At 42.4% G+C, this 21,389-nt stretch overlaps 1 protein-coding gene across 1 annotated transcript in view; it reads left to right on the top strand.

Annotated features, from left to right (window-relative positions):
• Positions 1 to 21,389, top strand: part of DNAH9 (dynein axonemal heavy chain 9) — a 299,550-nt gene that overhangs the window by 57,686 nt on the left and 220,475 nt on the right. The window contains exons 18-20 of the mRNA XM_033846740.2: positions 11,577 to 11,799; positions 12,399 to 12,565; positions 19,601 to 20,471. Of these exons, the coding sequence (XP_033702631.1) occupies positions 11,577 to 11,799; positions 12,399 to 12,565; positions 19,601 to 20,471 (1,261 nt within the window). The remainder of the gene's footprint in view (positions 1 to 11,576; positions 11,800 to 12,398; positions 12,566 to 19,600; positions 20,472 to 21,389) is intronic.

The following is a 21,389-nucleotide window of genomic DNA, read 5'->3' as shown; positions in this document are numbered from 1 at the left end:
AGAGCTCCCAGTTTGTGAATGTGTGGAGATTCGGAGGAGTGGTGCATTCAAAGAGGGTATAGAAGCTCCACATCCTCTCCCATACCTTGCCCTGTGCATCTCTTCCATCTGGCTGCTCCTGAGTTATATCCTTTTATAATAAACCGGTAATCTAATGAGTAAACAGGTTCTCTGAGTTCTGTGAGCCACTCCAGCAAATTAATCAAATGCAAGGAGGAGGTCATTGGAACCTCTGTCCTATAGCTGGTCAGTCAGAGGCAAGGTGACAACCTGGACTAGTGTCTGGGTCTGAAGGGGGTGAGGCAGTCTTGTAGGACTGAGCCCTTAACCTATGGAATCTCCAGGTAAATAGTGTCAGAATTGAGTCAAGTTGTAGGACAGGCAGTTGGTGTTGGAGAATTGCTTGGTGGTGTGGGGTGCCCCCCTACCCACCCATAGGCATTGGAATTGGTATTAGGATCCTTGTAGCTGCCATAACAAAATACCACTGACCGAGTGACCTGAACAACACAAATTTATTTCTCACAATTCAAGAGGCTAAGAGGTCTAAGATCAAGATGCGAGTCAATTTGATTCCTGGTGAGAGCTCTCCTCCTAGCTTGCAGACAGCCATCTTCTCACTGTGTCCTCACATGGCCTTTACTCAGTTCCTGTGCACAGATAGAAAAAGAGAGATCTCCCTCTTCCTTTTCTTATAAGGCCACTAATCCCTCATGGTGACCCCACCCTGATGACCTCATCTAACCCTAATAATCTCCCCAAAGGCCTCAGCTCCAAATACCATCACAAATGGGGAGTTGGGGCTTCAACATATGAATTTGTGGGAGACACAGACATTTAGTCCATAGCATCATCTTAACTCTCATCCCCATTCAGCTCCTCATGCCCTGATCTTACTCAGTCCCATCCTTGCCCTTGCAAAGCCCTCCCCTGTGCTCTTCCCCTGGACCTCAGGATCTTGCATCAGCAAAGTCCACTGTCCCTTCGTCTTCTCTCATCCTTTTTTTGCTCTAACTGAAGCCCAGCTCTCTCCTGAGGATACTGCTTCCCTGCAGCCCTCCCAAGTAGGGCTGATTTTTCTCCTATATCCTTCTTACCACTGGGCCTAGAGGTAGATGAGATAGTCTTGCTCTTAGTTGCAGCTTCCAAACCATTCCACCTGGTCCTCCCTCAAAATCTCTGGCTCCACTGGAGTGAATTCTGTCAGACAGTAAAACCTGCCACTTGTCCCTGCCACAGTCACCTGCCAAGCCCTTAGCCATTCCTCCCCTTCGTTGCAGGTCATGTCATCTGGCTCAGTCTCCCTTTCCCATCCTTCTGCTAATAATTATCCTCAGTGACTCAGCATCCACATGGAGCCTTCATTATACCTGCCTCTCATTTTCTTGACCTCTCTCTCCATTGCCCTTTCCTTCCGTCGTACCTGTGCTATCTAATTCTGTGTTGTGCCCTCAGTGGTGTGGAAGGAAAGATGAGCAAGTACTTGCTTCCCCTTCAAAATCTCAGGTTAAAGTGTTCCATTCTCTGACCACCACTTGGTATCTTTCCAGCTCACTTACTTGGCATCGGTGCCATGCAAAGTTCTTCAGACCCATCAGGATTTCCAATCCATTGGTCCCGGTGCTTTATCGGGATAGCTCAGTGTTTATCACCCTTGCTCCCCATTCCCGTTCCCACCTCATAAAACCCTGACTGTTTAAACTCAGTGCCCCACACCTGCACCTGAGCAATTCATCCTTGGATGAAGGAAAAACAAACCAATCTTCTGACCAATCTCATATTAAATTTATGAACATAAATTTTTTTATGAACATTTTCATAGATTCTTCCCAACTCCCATAGACTCTTTTTTTCCTCTCTCCTTAAACCTCAAATATCCTCTCTGCCCTTATAGCCTTGCCTCTCATTTCACTGAAAAATTAGAACCAATCACAAGAGAGCTAACTCACCTTTCACCAACAAATCTACCAACCTACCTGCATTTGAAGCTATACATTCAACTACCTCTCCTGTTACAGTGAATAACCTGGTTTTCTAAGTCCAGCCTCTTTCTTCTCATCTACTCGAGAACTTACTTCCTTAAATATTCCCTATCAGCAACACCATCTATTTTCATACATTTTCCACAGCATGCAAATATATTGTCACATCTGGCATCTTAAAAAAAAAGAAAGGAACACGGTCCCAGGAGTCCTTCCAGCTACAGCATCATTTCTGTGTGCCCTCCTTCATAGCAAAATTCCTCAAAAGGTGTGTCTATACTTGATCCCTTTACTTCTTCATCTTCCATTCTCTCTCTACAAGAAATTTTATTATATAATGTAGCATAGGGGCTTCCCTGGTGGTGCAGTGGTTAAGAATCCACCTGCCAACACAGGGGACATGGGTTTGAGCCCTGGTCCCGGAAAATCCCTTGTGCCGCGGAACAACTAAGCCCGTGCGCCACAACTACTGAGCCTGCGCTCTAGAGCTCACGAGCCACAACTGCTGAAGCCCGCGTGCCTAGAGCCGGTGCTCCGCAGCAAGAGAAGCTACTGCAATGAGAAGCCCGCGCACTGAAACAAAGAGTAGCCCCGCTCACCACAACTAGAGAAAACCCGCCCACAGCAATGAAGACCCAATGCAGCCAACAATAAATAAAATAAATTAAGAAAAAAGAAATTTTTTAAAATGTAGCATACGTATGATTTAGAGAAAAATATTAAAACGAATACTCTCATTTACTTTATCCAGCGAAGAAACAGAACATTAGCTACATTTTAAAATTCCCTTATGTACTCTTCCCTGATTAAATCCCTCTTCCTCCCTACCAGATGTCACCCCTGCCCTAAATGTGAAATAATCCTTCCCATACTTTTCTTCATGGCTTAGTGTATATATATATATATACACATACAGACACACAGAGATATACATATATTGAGATTTCCATTTTAAAGCTATAAAAATGAAACAGTGTTGCATACTATATATCCCTCTGTCCTGTTTCTTTTATTCAGCATTATATTTGAGACCCATCCACGCTGAGAATATAGCAGTAGTTCATTCATTTCCACTGCTGTAGGGTATCCCATCATCTGAATATGCTACAATCTATCCATTCTGTGGTTAATATGGTTGTTTCAGATGGTTTCACTAATATCAGCAAGGTTGCTATGCATTCTCTTATACAGCTGTCACGGTATCCATGAGCAAACATGGCTCTAGGGTGTATAGCTAGGAGTGGAATTGCTGGGTCAGTGCAGGTAATGACAACTCTTGCCAAGGTGGATCGGCCATTTGTGAAGGTTCCAGTCCCCAACACCTCTTGCTGCTGACAGATTGTTTACTGCTGGCCATTCTGCTGGGAGCTTAGTGGTATCTCGCTGTGATAGACATTTTACATTACTCTCACTATGAATAAAGTGGCTCATCTTTTTGTGTTTTTGGATGAGTCATTATGCTTCCTATTCTGTGCTTCTTCATAGCTCTTGCCCATTTTTTGTTGGACTTTGTCTTCTCCCTTTTTATACTTAGAAGTGATTTATATATTGTATGTCTAATCCTTTGCTGATTGTACATATTACAGATTTAGTCTCCCGTTTTGTGGCCCGTCTTCCCACTCCATTTATGGTATATTTTGATGACAAGTTCATTTTTATGTAGCCAAATGTGTCCATCTTTCCCTTGTGTTGTCTTCTTTTCTCTTGTTAAATAAATCCTTTCTTGTCCTGAGATCCTGATGATACTCTCCTACATCCTCTCCTACAAGTTTTATCTTTTGCGTTAAATAGCTCTTTGTCGGTCACTGCATTAATATGATGCAGTCCTAATTACTATAGCTCTGTAATAAATCTTGATATCTGGCAGAGCGAGTCCCTACCTTGTTCACTTTCGTTAAGAATGTCTCAGTCATTCTCGGCCCTTCCTTACTATTTTACATACATTTTAAAATCAGTTTGTAGAAGAAAAAATCCATTGGGATTTTGATTATACTTGCAGTGACTATAGATCAATTTGAGGAATATTGTCATCTTTGTAGTAATGGATATTCCTAAGAACACGTTATCTCTCCATTTATCTTCCTTAATATCCTTCAATGAAATTTTGTAATCGTTTCCTTTAAAATGATTTTCACGTCTTTCTTAAGATTTATTCCTTAATATTTTATTTTTTGTTTCCTAGTGTAAATGATATTTTAAAATCATATTTTCCATGGAAATGAATTGACATTTGTATGTCGATTTTGTATCAAGCAACTCTACTAAATAAGTTGTTAATTCTAATAATTCATCTGTGTACTCTCTGGGGTTTGCTATGTGCATAGTCATCATCTACAAATTTATGATAATTTTATTTCTTCCTCCTCAGTCTTTTTTTTAAAATGCGTTTTATCGCTATTTCTTATCTGACCACACTGACTAGGACTGTCAGTATAACATCGAATAAAGTGGTGATGGTAAGTATCCTTGTCTTGTCCCCATCTTAAAGCGGATACTTTCAACATTTCATTACTTAGTATAATACTCCGTGAGTTTTTTATGGCATCTCTTTATCTGATTAAAGAAGTTCTCTTCTAGTCCTAATTTGTTAAGAGGATTTAGCGAAAATAGATATAACATTTTATCAATCGCTTTTTCTAACTCCATTAAGATAATTCTGTTTTTTTCACCTCAATATGTTAAAGTTGTGACTATATTATTTGGTTTCTAATACTGAACCAACCTAGCATTACTGAGTTAAGCCCAACATGAAATATTGTCTTTTTCAATATATTCATTGCTTGATTTTGTTTGCAGATATTTTAGTTAGCACTGATGTGTCTGTTTTTGATGAAACAGGCTTTCAGTTTTTCCTTTCTGTAACATCTTTGTCTGATCTTGCTCTGTGGTTTTCTAACTTCATAAAATGGGTTAGGAAGTAACCTTCTTGTTTTTTCTCCGTAAGAGTTGGTGTAAGATTGAAATTCTCTAATCCTTGAAAGTTTAAATCTCCTATTGAAACATCTGGCTTGGTATTTTGCTTGTGGCAAGATTTTTACCTGTAATTTCTCTAATGTTTATAGGAATATTAAGGTTTTCTATTCCTTAGTAAGTCATATTTTTCTAGGGATATATCCATTTCATGTAAATCTTCAAATTATTGTCATGAAATTTATATTATGCTCTTACCTGTTTAATCTCTACAGAATCTATCGATGTGTTCCTTTTTAGATTTCTATTCATTTCTATTGTGCTTTCTGGCTTCTTTACTTAATTAATCTACCAAGAGATTTACAAAGAACAATCTTATGAACCCATTGATCCTCTTTATTATAATTTGATTTCTATTTTGATAATTTATTCTTTTATGTTTATTATTTCCTTCTATTTTCTTTGGGTTTATTTTCTGTCCTTTGGCTAAGTTAAGATGTGTGCTTCGCTATTCACCTTGAGCCCTCTGTCTTTTTTAATGTAACACTTAAAGTTATAAGTTCCCTTCTAAGTACAATTTTACCTACATCTCACAAGTCTTAGTAATAATCAAACTCTAAATATTTTTAACATTCATTATGATGTACTTATATATTTTTTTAATCTTAAAACGTGGATTCTTCTAGTTGCATTTCTGTCATTAATTTCTAACAATTGTATTGTGGTCAGAGAATGTAACATATGTAATAAAAAGCTTCTGAAATTTGTTGAATTTGGTCAGTTTTTATAAATGTTCTGTGCATATTTGAAAAAAAATGTGTACTCTATAAATGTTGGGTATAATGTTCTGTGCATGCCTATTTGATCAAACTTGTTTTCTTCAAATCCACTATAACCTCGCTGCCTTTTTTTTTGTCTGCTTAATTTATCAATTACTGAGATAACTGTGTTAAAAATCTACCACTTTGATGGTAGAGTGTCAATTTCTCCTTGTAATTCTGTCACTTTTTGTTTCATATTTTTTAAGGTTATGCTATGTGAGCATACAGTGTTTGACTTTTTATATATTCCTGGAAAATTGAATCTTTTAGCCACACGTTAAAAATCTTTTATCACTAGCTATATTTCTTGTGTTAAAGTGTGTTTTGTTGTATATTAGTATAACAAAACCAATTTCCTTTGTATGACATTTGCCTGGTGTCTCTTATTTTATCCTCTGGCTTTCAATATTTCTGCGCCTTTATATTAGAAGAGATCTTTATAATTGATATAGAACTGAATGTTTTATCTACCTTAATATCTTTCTTTTAACTGGAGCATTTTGTTCATTAATGTCTGTTGTGCTATATTTGAATTCATTTGTACCATTTTATTGTGTCTTCTCTATTTGTTCTTCTTTTCTTTGTTTTCTTTCTTGCCTGCTTTGGGTTGCATTTTTTAAAATATTTTCTTTTATTTTTCCTTTTTCTTATTCCATTTTTTTCCCTTCTGCTAATTTGGATGTTGTGCTATCTAAGTCTTCTTTTCTAATAGTTAACCATAGCTATTTTAAAAAACATTCTTAAAAGGAGTAAACTAATCAATACTGTTACTCTTTTCACAACCAATACAAGGACTTTAGTTTGATCTCAACCGTTCATACATCAAATTATATTCTATAATTCCAAGTAATTTCAGTTGTTCTCTGCTATTTATCTAAACTCCACAAATCATACTTTATTTTTATACGCTCACTGTTTATTTAAATTCATCTACATATTTACCAATATCTTTGCTCATTCCATCTTCCTACATTACAGACATGCTATCTGAATTGTAGTCATTAGAAGATCCGTTAATAAGGTTCTTTTGGTAAAACTCTCATTCTTTTTCTCTCCAAGTGCATGTATTTTGCCCTTGTTCTTGAAAAAATTGATATGTGGAAGAGAGAATTCTAGGATAACATATTTTCTGTAAGCCTATTGAAAATGTTATTACATTGTGTCCTGGCTTCATTTTTTTTTTTTTTTTGCGGTATGCGGGCCTCCCACTGCTGTGGCCTCTCCCGTTGCAGAGCACAGGCTCCGGACGCGCAGGCTCAGCAGCCGTGGCTCACAGGCCCAGCCGCACCGCGGCATGTGGGATCCTCCCAGACCGGGGCACAAACCCACGTCCCCTGCATCGGCAGGCGGACTCTCAACCACTGCGCCGCCAGGGAAGCCCCCTCCTGGCTTCATTTTTGGTGTTGCATCGTTAACCATCAACTTAGGGTTTTTTTAATTAATAGAAATCCGTCCTTTCACTGCAGCTAATTTTAAGATTTTTTTTCACTTTTGGTAATCTGCAGTTTCATACTGAAGTACTTACGTGAGGGTTTCTTTATATTAATTTCACCTTGAATTTGTTGGGCTTCCTTGATCTTATATTTGGTGTCTTTCATTAATTCAAGAAAATTCTCAGCCAAGATATCCTCAGAGATTGCTTCCTGCCCATTCTCTCTATTACCTCCTTCTGGACCTCTTATTACACTTGTTACACTTACACACTTTTAAATATCACCCATATATTTGAATAATTTTCAGTTTTCAGTTGTTTGTCTTTCTTTACTGCAGTTGAATAATTTCTCCACTTCTATCAAACAGCAGCCTAATTCTCTCTTTTAGTGTTGTCTAAATCTCTTGTTTAATCCATTCATTGAGCTTTAAATTTTAATTATACTTTCTATTTTTAGATCTTCTATTTGGTTATTTTACAGTTTTGCTTACTCATTTTTATACCCTCCCGTTCTTTGCTCAAATTCCTTCTTTTTTATTTATTCATTCTTCAAGTTTTAGAATACATTTACTAGAGGATAATCTTAAGATAACTTTTGATTTGTCAGCCTAAAAATGGTTTGTTTCTTCTTGCCGTAGATCAAAGTTAACATAAAGGCCTATGGAAAATTATTAGCTTCTTTCTACTGGAATTGCCCACTAACATAGCACAGTATGATCATTTTTGCATTGTTAGAACACATATTAAAAGTCTCTTTTCGGGCTTCCCTGGTGGCGCAGTGGTTGAGAGTCCGCCTGCCGATGCAGGGGACACGGGTTCATGCCCCGGTCAGGGAAGATCCCACATGCCGCGGAGCGGCTGAGCCCGTGAGCCATGGCCACTGAACCTGCGCGTCCGGAGCCTGTGCTCCGCAACGGGAGAGGCCACAAGAGTGAGAGGCCCGTGTACCGCAAAAAAAAAAAAAAAAAGTTTCTTTTCACAAAATGCCATCACAGGCCATAATTTTCATATTATCCACTTCAATAAGTTTTGTCACTTCTTGAATCCATCATTCGATACAAAGGTCCACACACTATCACAGATTCTGGGCATATTTGGAAAGCCGCTGAAATCACCTCCATTCCTGATTATGAGACAATGCTGAATTTATGCTTGAACATAAAGGCAGTTGGGGCCAGGATAAGGCATGGTGACCTGTTGAGAATGTAAGAGTTTATCTACGCTTCTGAGGGGTGATTCCTAAAGAAAGCATTTCTGTACAAACTGATATATCATACTTAAAAGGATGAAGTTGTTTTTCTTAGTAAATCTTGAATAGATGTCTGGGAACCTGCAGGGAAAGCGTTTGCTCCTGGTATGTGGGTCAGAAATAGTAAAGCAGAGCACCTAAACAAGAGCTCTTTTGTCTTTTGACATATTAAATATTGCTGTTTTATATGCTGCACCTGAATTCCAGTATCTAAAACATTCACAGGTTTAATTCAGCTGTTTCTGCTGGCTCCCACTCATGGTGACTTCTTCCCTTATGTGTTTTGTGACTTTTGATTATAAAATCATGTTCCTTGGAGAGTAATCCTTTGAGGATTGGATTCTTGTTGCATTCCTCCAGAAAGGATTTTCATTTGTTTCTGCCGGTCATCAAGGGACTCTTCCAACCCCAGACCACTTGTACCTCAACTTACAGTAGTCCATCTAGTGTCATGGTTAATTCAGGCGAGTTTCCATGCTGTCCCATACCATGCAGCCTGTTTATTTCTTGTTCACCCTTAACGGCGTTGCAACTTCACACGCAACTTCCTATCAGCTTCCTCACCTTGAGTGGGCCCTAGGCTTAATCACCTGTTCCCCAGTTCTCATAAAGAATCAAAGTAGAAGCTCAAGATCTCCGGGGTTCAATAGAAACTATCCTGTGAAAGCCAGCTTTGAACCTTGCTTACCTCCCAGGGTTCTTGCTTTCACTACATTTTCAGCTTCTGGAGATGCCTTAATTTCATGCCACCTTAGTGATGCATTTTTAAATGATTTTGAAATATGTGCTTAAACATTTCTGTTGTCTTAGCAGAAGGGTCATTCATATTATCGTGTACACCATACAGCTAGAAACAGAAATCCACACTCTCCAACTTATCCTCCAGTCAGGCCTTTATTAGACTGCTCAACTGAAACCAGTCTTGCCAAGAGCACCGATGATTTTCATGTGGCCGCATCCAATGGTGATGATCAGTCATCGTCTTACTTGTACCTCTCTGCAGTATTTGGTACAGCTGATCACTCCCTCCTTCCCAAACGGTTTCTTCAGGAGACCTCACTTTCTTGATTTCCTCCTTCGAGGTCTCCTTGACTGGGCTCATCTCCTCCAGGACTCAAAATATTAGAACTCCTGAAACCTCGATCCTGGAATTTCATTTCTAGCCACAGCCATATTCCAGGTGATATTTAATCTAATACTTTGAATAATCTGTGTGCTGATAACTACCAAATTTATATTTTTAGCCCCGTCTCTTAAGAACTCTAGACTTAAGTTCAACTGCCTAATAAGTATCTCCGTTAGGTGTTTGGGAGGCATGTCAAACCTAACACATTTATTTCTTTATTTTGACCGGGCCAGGTGGCTTTCAGGATCTTAGTTCCCTGACCAGGGATCGAACCCGGGCCCCGGCAGTGAACATGCCAAGTCCTAACCACTGGACCACCAGGTGGTCCAGTAGCCTAATGGCATTAGACATTAGGCATTTCAGTAGCCTAATGGCAGTAGACCTTAGGTTTAGGGAATTCCCTAAACCTAACACGTGTAAAACTTATCTCCTTCCCTCTTCTCCCTCCAAAAAACCCCCAGTCTTCCCCAATTCTTCCCCATCTCTTTAAATGGCATCATCATTCACCCCATTGCCAGGAGTCCTTATTGATTTCTTTATTCCCTCACACCCCTCCCCCAACCCATTAGTGGGTTTTATTAGCTCTGCATGCAAAACTGCCTTGAATCTGACCACTCCTCATGTCCACCATCCGGGTCAAAACCAGTATCTTCTGTCACCCAGACAACCACAATAGTCCCTAAATGCCCCCCTGGCTTCTGTTCTGTCTCCCCACCCATGTCACCATCACCATCATCATCACCACCTCCAGCTGAAATCTGTTCTCCTCCATCTATAGTTCTTTTTGAAAACCAGTCAAATTATGCCCTTCTCCTACTCAGAATTCTCACACTTAGAATAGAATAAAATCTGAGCTGCTTATCACGGCCAATAAGGCCTCCCAGTGTCTGGCCCTTTCTCTGACCTCTTCTCCCTCGCTGCTCCCTTCTGTTCTCCTTATGCTTCTGCTACCCTGACTTTCCCCTTTTCCTCAAGAGAATCAAACTGAATCCAGCTTCAGTGCCTTTACTCATGCTGCCCCCTCTCCCTGGAAAGCTCTTTTCCTGTTTCTTTCTTGGCTCACTCCTTCATATTGTTTACATTTCTGCTCAAACATCACCTCCATAGAAAGGCCTTTACTGACCACTCCATATAAAATAGTTCTGACCTTAGTCTCTATGCCCTTATTTCATGGCACTCATCACCATGTGAAACTGTACCATTTATCTCATTGATCTGTGTCACATTTATTTTTCCCACTAGAATGTAAGTTTCATAAGAACAGAGACTTTATCTTATTTATTATACTATTCTCAGAACCTGGAAGCAGGCTAGGGCTCATAATAATTGCCCAATAAACATTTTTGAATTCAAGAATGAATCTCATTTAACTCTCACAATAACCAGTGAGAAAGAAATGATTTTTCCAATCTTGTAGATGAGGAAACTGAGGCTCAGAGATGTTAAGTGACTTGGTCATGGTTACACATCTAGTAAGTGTCAAAATTAAACCCAAGTGTGTATGACCTTTGAGGCCATAGTATTTATTTTCAGTTTTTTAAAAAATAATTTGAGATTCACAACATAATTTGTAATATATTTACTTTGAAATAATTTCACTTTGAAATAATTTCAGACTTACACAAAAAGTTGTAAAAATAGTACAAAGAATTCTCTTTTACCTTTACTCACCTTTCCCAAATGATAACATCTTAGATAACCAACCGTGGTACAGTTATCAACACAAGGAAGTTAGTATTGATGTGGAAGTAGTAACTTACTTAGTACAGACTTATTCACATTTCTCCAGTTGTCCCAGTAATGCACCCTCCATCATGGAGGGCTAAGTCTTTGTCCTTTGCGACCTTGACACTTCTGAAGAGGGTCGTATCTTATCATCAGGATATGGAGAGTTTTCCATGATAATACCATCGGGATATGCAGAGTTTTCCATAATAATACCAGGAGGATGGAGAGTTTTCCATAATAATAGCTATTAATGTTGGGGAACTAAATAAATCTTCCTTTCAAGGAGTGAAAGGAGAATGGCTTCTCACATTCTGTTTGTTTTGCTCAGCTTGGCCAACCTTGAAGCATTTATAAAAAACAGCGAGAATGGCTTGCTCAAGAAAGTCGGAAAAGGAGATTTCCAAGGATTGGTTGAAATTATGGGACACCTTATGGCTCTTAAAGAACGGCAGAGCAGCACTGATGAGATGTTTGAGCCTTTAAAGCAGACTATTGAATTGCTGAAGACCTATGGACAAGAATTGCCGGAAACACTGTTCAGGCAGCTGGAGGTCAGTGCAAAGTTTATGTTTTCTTAATAAAAGAAATAGAGGGAACGTTTGGGGATTTCAGAGTGGGATGAGGTGGATTGAAGTAAATGAAAAACAGGGCTTGGTGATTACTCAAGGTCCATGCTTTGGAGCTAAATGTGTCGCACATGTGTAATGTGTACCACTTTCTTGAAACTCAGTAAATACGAAACACTGTAACGCTGGACATATATGGGAGAACTGATGTGGATGATGTGTTTGGGTTCCTTTTCCAGGATTATGGATGAGCTGAATTTTTCATTCGGAGAAAAAAAAGCAGGTCTGAGGAATGTTATGATGGTCTAAGAGATGTGGGGCATAAAAGGAAATAACTAGGCACTCTTAGAAAATGTAGAAAAGGGCCAGGGTTACTGGGTTAGAAGTTGAGGGCAAGAAGGATAGTGTTGAATCAGAAGTAGGTGATCGTCGGGAGAGTGGGCATCCAGGGAGCCATGTCAAGGAAGGGTCGAACGATGCCACGGCATCAGAGCCTGGCATCGGGGCAGAGATGAAGACATCCAGGTGCGTCCAGCCTCAGGACTGTGGGGGAGGGTCTGACCACACTGAGGTCTCCTTTGCAGGAGCTGCCTGAGAAATGGAACAACATTAAAAAGATGGCTGTTACCGTGAGGCAGCAGGTGGCCCCCCTGCAGGCAAATGAAGCGACCCTCCTCCGCCAGAGGTGCGCGGCCTTCGAGGCAGAGCAGCAGCAGTTCTGGGAGCGATTCCGCAGAGAAGCCCCCTTCAGGTATGCACCCAAGTTGCCACCACTGCTTCCTGGCCTTTAAGCACGGCAGCATCTTAAGTCACGGTGATCTCTCCGTGGAGTTCGCGTATTATTTTAACAAGTGAAGACTAGTTACTAGTCTTCCCTCCCATTTACGTCCACTGGTTAGAACCTGGTGCTCATGTTCACAGAGTACCACTGCGGCCCGTGTGGGATGAACAAAGACTGTACAAATACTTTAAAAAATTCTAGAAGCTTCTTTGTCTCCAGGTCTATAAAGGGATTGTGTGTGGTAAGATTACTAGGTTTTTACTAAACTGTTAGTATTCTAAATTCTCCCAGACTCCTGTTCTTTTGGTTTAAAATAGTGGCTGATGGAATTTTAAAATAATTTTGGAAGGCATTTCAGTAGCCTAATGGCAGGATTTGAAGCGATGGATTTACTTCAAGGTGTACTTCCTCTGCTTAGTAGTTAGTTCTCAGACTCCTCCCTACTTGTGGTCAGGGGTCTTTACACGAACAAAACAACTGTGGGATGGGCAACACCCATCCACACGTGCCCCCGTGCACACACACACAAGTCCTTTTCTCAGGGGCTCACTGCCTTGGTGGAGAAATCTACAGGGTCTGCTCCTCAGCGTCGGGGGCTCCAGCCAGGGGTACCAACCGGCTCTGTGTCTGCTGACATGCCAGCTGAAGTGGACACTCTCCCCTCAGGCCAGCTCCGGTGTTTGCTTCTGTTTCCCTAGCGGGCTTCCTGCTGGGTCTCTTCTGTAGTTTTGGAGGTCTCTAGACTGAAAAATGCCCTATGTAAGGAGCAAGGAAGCTTTTTATTTTCAAGGGTTACTTACACACAGAAATCTGACATTGAGAGATACACACTAAAGCAACAAACAAAATGGAAAAAGAAAATCACAGCTTTATCGGGAGGAAAGACAACATAATGATTAAGTACATGGACTCTGGATTTAACAAGACCGGTGTCTAATCTCAGGTTCACTACTCACTGCCTAAGTCGGGGCAGTCACTTAATATCTCTTTGCTTCAGTTGCCTCATCTGTAAAGCGGGGTTAATAATAGTATCCACCTCATAAGGTTGTTGATAGGATTAAATAACGAATCTTTGCAAGTTTTAGGCATAGGACCTGGCACTAGGATAACCAACCATCCTGGTTTACCTGGGACAGTTTTGGGGTTTTTTTTCTTTTCTTTTTTCTTTTTTTTATTAAAGCATAGTTGATTTACAGTGCTGTGCTAATTGGGATGGTTGTGGTTTTAACACTGAAAGTCATACATCCAGGGAAGCCCCTCTATTTCAGGCAAGCTGAGACTTAGTCACCTCACCTGGCACACAGTAAGGGCCTACCTATTCTATTATTCATTCATCAAACATTTATTAAGCAGCTACTGTCTCCCAAGCATTATACTTGGGGCTAGAGAGAATGAGATGAGTATGTCAAGAGGCAGGGGAGGACAGATGTGTAAACTGTGCTTACGATAAATGTACAACATGGAGCTCTAAAGCATTAAAATCACCTGGGGTCCAGTCTGTCCCACAGACCAACTAAATCAGACTCTCTGGGGATAAGACCGGGCATCAGTAGTTTGTAATGCTCCCCAGGTGACTCCAATGTGCAGCCAAGGTAGAGACTGCCTCCCTAAGGGAAGTAACTGGTTCCCTTTTAAGCAATCATTCCAGGGCATATAACTCCAAATGAGTCTGTGTCCCTTTAGAATAAGTGCCTTAGGAGCTATGCCCTTGTTCCAGAGAAGCATCTATTGCTCAAAACATTTGTGGAACTTCTTTTGGGACTATTCCTTCAGAGTCTGAAGCACATTCTTTTGATTCTTCTTTGGGCATACAGCTGAATTTCTGAAATTCGACACTGATCACACAGGGCCAAAGCTGGTGAGGCAGGCGGGCAATTAAGCTGGGTATTTCTGCTCAGTGCTAACAATATCCACACCTAAGGCAACAGCCACAAAGGTAATGACACTGATACTTTACATCATCTGTCTCTTTTTTAAAAAAGTTCTAAAAAGGAATTCAAAGATGTCTGGTGAAATATCTTCCCAAACAGACTCCCGAGACTGCCTGAATGGAACAGCCCTTGTTTGCTGGTGTGTTTCTGTATGTCTACTGGAAATCTGGCATCCCTCCTTCCTAGTTACATCACGTGTGTATATTGATCAGCTCTTGTTGTTTTTTAATTTGATAGCTGCATTGGCTTTTCTTTCTTAGCACTTTTATTGATATCTATCTGCTGGCTGTAAGGATATTGCTACCCTTAACTTGCAAATTCACATCTGTTAATTTAACATGCAGATGAATCTTTGCAAGAGACTTTGAAAAGAACTGCTCACAGCAGTGTGGAAAGCCAAACATTACTGCAATTTTGATGTTTTTCTCTTCTTGTCAAGAAAACTATCAAGACTAGAGCAGAATCGTGGATTTAGGGCTGAAGGGAATCTTCATGGGTGTCAACGCATGAGTTTGTTTCTTAGTTTCGTGTGCATGAATGTGTGTGTTTAAAATGTTTAGACACCGTATGCGGCAAATGAGTTGAATTCTGGTTCCTCCACTTTCAGATCAATTTCTAAAATGCATCTCTGTGAAGGCAAGTTTCTGTTCCCGATTAGATGATAGGTGAAGCTCACGCTGATCTTGTCTTTGGGAGGAAAAGGAAAGTGTGTCTCATCTGGCCCTTGCAGTCTGACAGGTGCAGGATGAATCAGGTCATTGGGGGAGGTTCTTTCTTCATGTTCAAGTTGAGTTTTTCTTCTTCCTTCTGTTCTTAACTTAAAGCTGTATCAGCACATTCCTAGCTGAGCTCTCTCACTTCTCAGTAATCAGCTAAACCATCATAGCCAGATTCAAGCCCTTCTCACACCTCTCGAAATTGGAGACTCATTCTCCCCTTTGAGTGACAGGGATGCACCAAGATTCTAGCGGCTCTCTTGTTCAGTTCCTGCGCTTGAGCACAGGCTTCCTGGCTTCAAGGAATGAATGCCATGTTATCCAGTCTCCTTACCCACATCAAGATCAGGATAATCCAGGGGTTTCTGGGTCAAAGCATTTGATCCCTAAAGCTCCAGTTCAATGGAGACCATCAGTGTTTCCAGCTGGCCAGCCACCAGATTCTGTGAACGGTGGGGAGAACCTTCCTAAAGACCTCCTCCCATTGAGTGCTGTCCTGCATGACAACCAGCAAAGCAAGGCTTTCCAAATAGCCCAGTGCAGCAAACGTGAGGAAAGAAGGGCCTTCATCTTGCTTGTGCAGGGTCTCTTGTCCCTTCAAAAGTTGGAGAAAAGAGTAGTATTAGTCATGAAATCTCTCAGGGACATATCAGTATCCTCAGACATGTCATTAGTTCAACTTGACCCTGTTCTTGCAGTTAATCTGACTCACTCACATGACTCAGGCTTCCGTAGAGCAAAAGCGGTTGTGTTCTCAACAGTGGAGTCAGCAAAAAATGATTTAAGTGCTAGGATCTTCAGATAATACAGATTCCCTGACCTCAAGGACTTAACAGCCTCAGGGTCAATTTCAAAAATGAGTAACCAGACATGTCCATGGGGGCCAACTTTAACACCCACTGGGGAGGCAGTTCACAGCCCTTGCAGAAGCTGTGCTTCAGCCAATGGGCAAATGAGACTTAGCCATTTGGAAAAAAGAGGGGTGGACAGCAAAGGTATTCCAGGCAAAGGAAGCAGAACATAGAGACACACAGGGGGATGAAAACATAACAACCAGCTGGAGGACTGCATGTATGTGTGGCTGGGATGCAGGATGTGGGAGATGAGGATGGAGAGGTCCAGGTGACCAGGCCTTGACCATGAATGAGCACTGAGGAGTACAAGCATGAGAACAACACACATCATGGAAACACCAGTCTTGTGGCTGCAGAGAGCAGAGTGGAGCGAGATGGACTCAAGGTGGGGCCTCCATGGGGTGGTGAGTGATTGCAACAGCTGGGTGCGAAGCAGGAGGACTGAACTGAAGCCATGGCCGTGAGCATGGAGGAGGAGGATGGACGTGAGGGAGACTTAGGAGGGAGAATCAGCAGGATTGAGTGAATACGGGAGATGATCAGGGAGAGAGCCTGGTGTAATTCTCCATCTTCCATCTGGACCAGTAAGCTGGAAGGGGTGTGTTCCGCTGCTCCTGAGATGGGGCCACAGGATGGGAAGAGCCGAAAGGTCACCAGGTCAGAGGGAGCGTGCTGAGTTTTATGGTACCTGTGGGGTATCAAGCACAGGTGTGTCACTGTTCCTTGTATGTGCAGGTACAGAACTGAGGTTGACATTTACCAGCCGCTCACTTCCCAAGAATTCATTTAAGTCACTTAGTCCTGTCTTTCTCTTTGTGCCTATGTCTAGGGCAGGCCTGAATCTGTACCTTTTCCAAGATCATACAGATGAGCACTGTATTTCCATTTCTCTTAATTATAGTTTTATTCATCCAGATTTTCCAGGCATTTCTCTTTTAGATTAAAATACTTTTGCATTATTATTCGAATTTCAAAGACTGACTACACCCTTTTCCCGCCTATTACTTTCTTGTTCTCACACTGTATTGTTCCGCCAGGCTTTGGAGAACTGCTTCAAGTTTATTAGGCGCATTAATCAGGTCTGTGAATATCCTGACAGTTTGCACTAGAGCTTTGAAATGGGAAGAGGGTTACCTGCTCCCCTGTCTAGAGGTTCCTTTCACTACTTAGGTCAAATTAACTTTTATGTGTGCTCAGCTACAGGAAGTGAAAACCCACAGATTTAAACCATAAACAAAAATTATGCCACGGGGCAGATGAAGTTTGGAATAGGTTTGACAAATGATCACCTCCTACAAATATTTGAGGAACCAATATTGATTCAAGGATGTTCATGTGCGCTGAGGAAAGAAGAGTTAGGAAGATCATTCATTGTCTTCTGTGTCCACAGACCCCCAACACTCTGATAGCACCTATCCTATTGAATATGCCTGAATTTTATTCCATTAATAAATTAAACAGAATGTGGGCTTTTAGAATTTGTCTGATTTATACTGACACCAAGTAGCTAAATTCACTTTCCAAGTTCACTCTAATGAAGTTAAAAAGTAGAACCAACGCACTACACACTCCAACAATTAGTCTTTGGAGAGAATGTGCAGAAGGAACCTTCATGCTTGGTAATCTTTCCTGCTGACCCACTTGCCACGAAGATGTTACATTTCTTTCCTTCTAGTTCTTTCTCTACTGCTCTCATAGAAGAGAAAGCTACTTGCCTATGTAGACAGAGGGCCCTCTTCAACTCTGAGAACTCCAACCCATTCTGAAACACTTGGGGACTGGACAACAGTGAAGACACACATTCAGTCTCATTCTCTTAAGATGAAAATACACAACCAGGGCACATGAGCCGAAACTATTTAGATGGAACAAGCGGGAATCAAACATAGCAAGCGTCAAAGTTAATCTGACACTAATTTAATGGTATGCGTAACTGTTACTGTGTTGCATGGTAATTAGGCTTAAGTGGCAAGCAGTTCAGGTAGATGACTCTAATTCGGATTACTTTCCATCCGTCAAGTCAAATATTTCCAGAGACAGCTGAGAGGAGAGACAGTTCAAGAAAAGGAGTTTGTATGTCATCTTCTTCCTTTTTCCCTCCCCTCTGTACCCCACCAACCAACACACGCACACGCGCACGCGCACACACACACACACACACACACACACACACACACACGGGATCAGAGGAAATGGCCAATTCTCTAATCACTCCTTTCCTCTCAACTTTCCCTTTATGTTGGACCCCGTGATACCCTATTCTGATTTTAGAGAAAGATGGTATTCACACTTAAGTCACGGTATCCCTGCTATCTAGCCTTCCATGCACGCAGAAACAAGAAGATCTGAGACTGGTGATGGGAAGAAAGGATAAAGGGAGGCTGGGGGAGGAAAATGAACATTGTTCTGGGTGCTCCTGACCCATGTGGGTCCCTCTGCACGTGCAGCTCTTATGTTGGAGGAGAGGCTCTGCCAGGAACGCAGGTTGGAGGGGCCGCAGGGTAAAGGAGGCTCACGGCCATGAGGACCAGGAGGAACGGTGGGGGCAGTGAGCACCCACTGGGGAGAAGAGGGGGAGGAAACGTGGGCTCGAGCTGTAAAGCGCGATGGAGTGCTTATACGCGTGCAGCGCAGAACCAGAGGCTGCTGCGGGATGCGGGAGGAGATCAGGGGCGGCTTGAAGGAGGTACTTCAGAGATGTGGAGCCTGACAGGAGCCCTGCAGCGCGGGAAAGCCAAGCAGTGCAGGCCTGCGGTGAGGGCTTTGTGCGCACACTGCAAAGTCCCTATCAGTGGTTCTCACATCTGGAGACCCTGTTTCCTGAAGGTGATGCAGGCTGTTAGCATGAGCCTCACCACAGAGAAGGACGCCGACCTGGCACATCGGAATCACCTGGGGAGTTTGAAAAATGCTGTTGCCTGGGTCCCGCCCCCAAAGATTCTGATTGAATGAGACCAGGGAGTAGCCTGATCATGGAGATCATTTAAAGCTTCCAGGAGGCTCTAACATGCAGCCAAGACTGAGAGCCACTGCCCTAGAGGGAGCAATGCCAGAGTAGGTCAGGATTGGTCTCTGTCACTTACAGACCACCCACCACAAGTAGCTCCTGGCGGGAGCTTTGCCTGTACAGCCTCTGCAGTAACAGGACAATGCTCTTTTGTGTCAAGTGAGCTGGACGCCAGCAACTGGAAGCAGAGTCTAAAGGGGGCTTGAACAAAGGAGTATTTCGCACTGCACCTGGGTGGGGGAGGTGGGCAGTATTTTTATTACCCTCTCAGATGTGAAGAACAGATCCAGACATGGTGTTCCTCTTGAATCGCTAACTGGTTATGTTCGTCCCACTCCAACCTACCCTGATGTCTTTTCTTCCCAGGCTTTGGTGAAAGTACCTGCCCTTTGCTAAAATACTAAGGATTTAAGGATTCGAGCTGTCATTACTCTGGTGATTCTAGGAGATGGCGCTTGTGTGCTCTACTTATAAAGGGAAAACATTGTGTTTTGTAGGTTTGATAGCACTGACCCTCATCAGATGCTGGATGCAAGGCACATGGAGATCCAGCAGATGGAATCCACCATGGCCTCCATTTCTGAGTCTGCTAGCTTGTTAGAGGTCACCATCCCTGACTATAAGCAACTGAGGCAGTGCAGGAAGGAGGCGTGCCAGCTGAAGGAGCTCTGGGACACAATTGGGATGGTGACCTCCAGTATCCATGCCTGGGAGACCACCACGTGGATGGATATCAACGTGGAGGCCATGGACTTGGAGTGCAGATGGTTTGCCAGGCACATCCGGAACCTCGACAAGGAGGTCAGGGCCTGGGATGCCTTCACAGGCCTGGAAAGCACCATTTTGAACACCCTGACCTCCCTGAGGGCTGTGGCCAAACTGCAGAACCCGGCCATGCGGGCGCGGCACTGGAGGCAGCTGATGCAGGCCACGGGCGTGACCTTCACCATGGATGAGGGTACCACCCTGGCACACCTCCTACAGCTTCAGCTCCACCACTTTGAGGACGAGGTCCAGGGCATTGTAGACAGAGCTGTGAAAGAGATGGGCATGGAGAAGGTCTTGAAGGAGCTGCAGACCACCTGGGTCTGCATGGAATTCCAGTTCGAGCCCCACCCTCAGACCTACGTGCCTCTGCTGCGGTCCGACGAGGACCTCATCGAGGTTCTGGAGGATAACCAAGTCCAGCTTCAGAACCTGATGATGTCCAGGTACATAACCTTCTTCCTGGAGGAAGTATCGGGCTGGCAGAAGAAGCTGTCCACTGCTGACACCGTCATCTCCCTCTGGTTTGATGTGCAGCGCACATGGTCTCATCTAGAAAGTATATTCATCGGATCTGAAGCTATCCGGGCTCAGCTGCCCCAGGTACCTGCTGTGGAAATCCTGCTCCCTCTGTTGCCATCCCTGGGTCAAGGGACGATCCCCCAGTTCCTGTATCCTCTAGACCGTTCCTTCTCTGCCTCCCTGCCTTGGCTTCACCCAGGGGTACCTCCAAAAAACATTGACCTTCCAAGCCACCAAAAGTCAGACAGAGGGAAAGAGAGAAAGTGAAATGTATGCCCGCGAGTTTGTTCCTAATGTGTAGGAAAAAGAAAGGAGAACCTGGTTTTAAAAACAAAACCAAAAAAAGTGTACGGGAGAAAGGAGGTCAAAAATATGAGCTGCTCTTGGGGTGCTCCACACATAATTACAATGCAGGTATTGATTGGAAGTGAGCGTCGTTTCCAGGCAAACTCAAGTTCCTTCTCTGCAGCGAGCTGTTCTGTAAAACTCGGGCCTGTGCCAGCAGGCTAAATACTAGTCTTCAGCTAAATACTAAATGAGGAATTTCTCTAAATATGCATTCTTCTCATTACTACCTTTCCTGTAGTTGCTTGCCCCTTGTAATTTGTCCTAATTAATGTGCATTAATGTACTTCCCCCCGCCAGTGGACTCTAATTCATTTAAAAAGAGATTTTCCGGACTTCTGTGTCCCTCAGCACAGCAGCACAGCGAGTTCTCTGCTTACAAATTAGTTTGATTCCAAAATGTCATATGTTGTCCAGACCTTGTTTCAGAGTTAAAGCATTCCATCAAAACATGATATTTTTCCAGCTCATCCCACAAATGCATATTTAGTGTAATAATGCAGATTAAAGATTGTACATTTGCAATGAAAAATAACAGAAAATAATCCTGCTATAGCTATTGTCATTAAGCAAAATTGAATAAGCCAGATTTTATTAATCTCCAACGCTGATGATTGAAGAAGGGCAGGTTTAATGAGAAGGGGGTGTAGGTGG

This window comes from Tursiops truncatus, chromosome 20 (genome assembly GCF_011762595.2).
Source record: "Tursiops truncatus isolate mTurTru1 chromosome 20, mTurTru1.mat.Y, whole genome shotgun sequence".
Classification (NCBI taxonomy): Eukaryota; Metazoa; Chordata; class Mammalia; order Artiodactyla; family Delphinidae; genus Tursiops; species Tursiops truncatus.
This window is presented reverse-complemented; position numbering and strand designations above follow the sequence as displayed.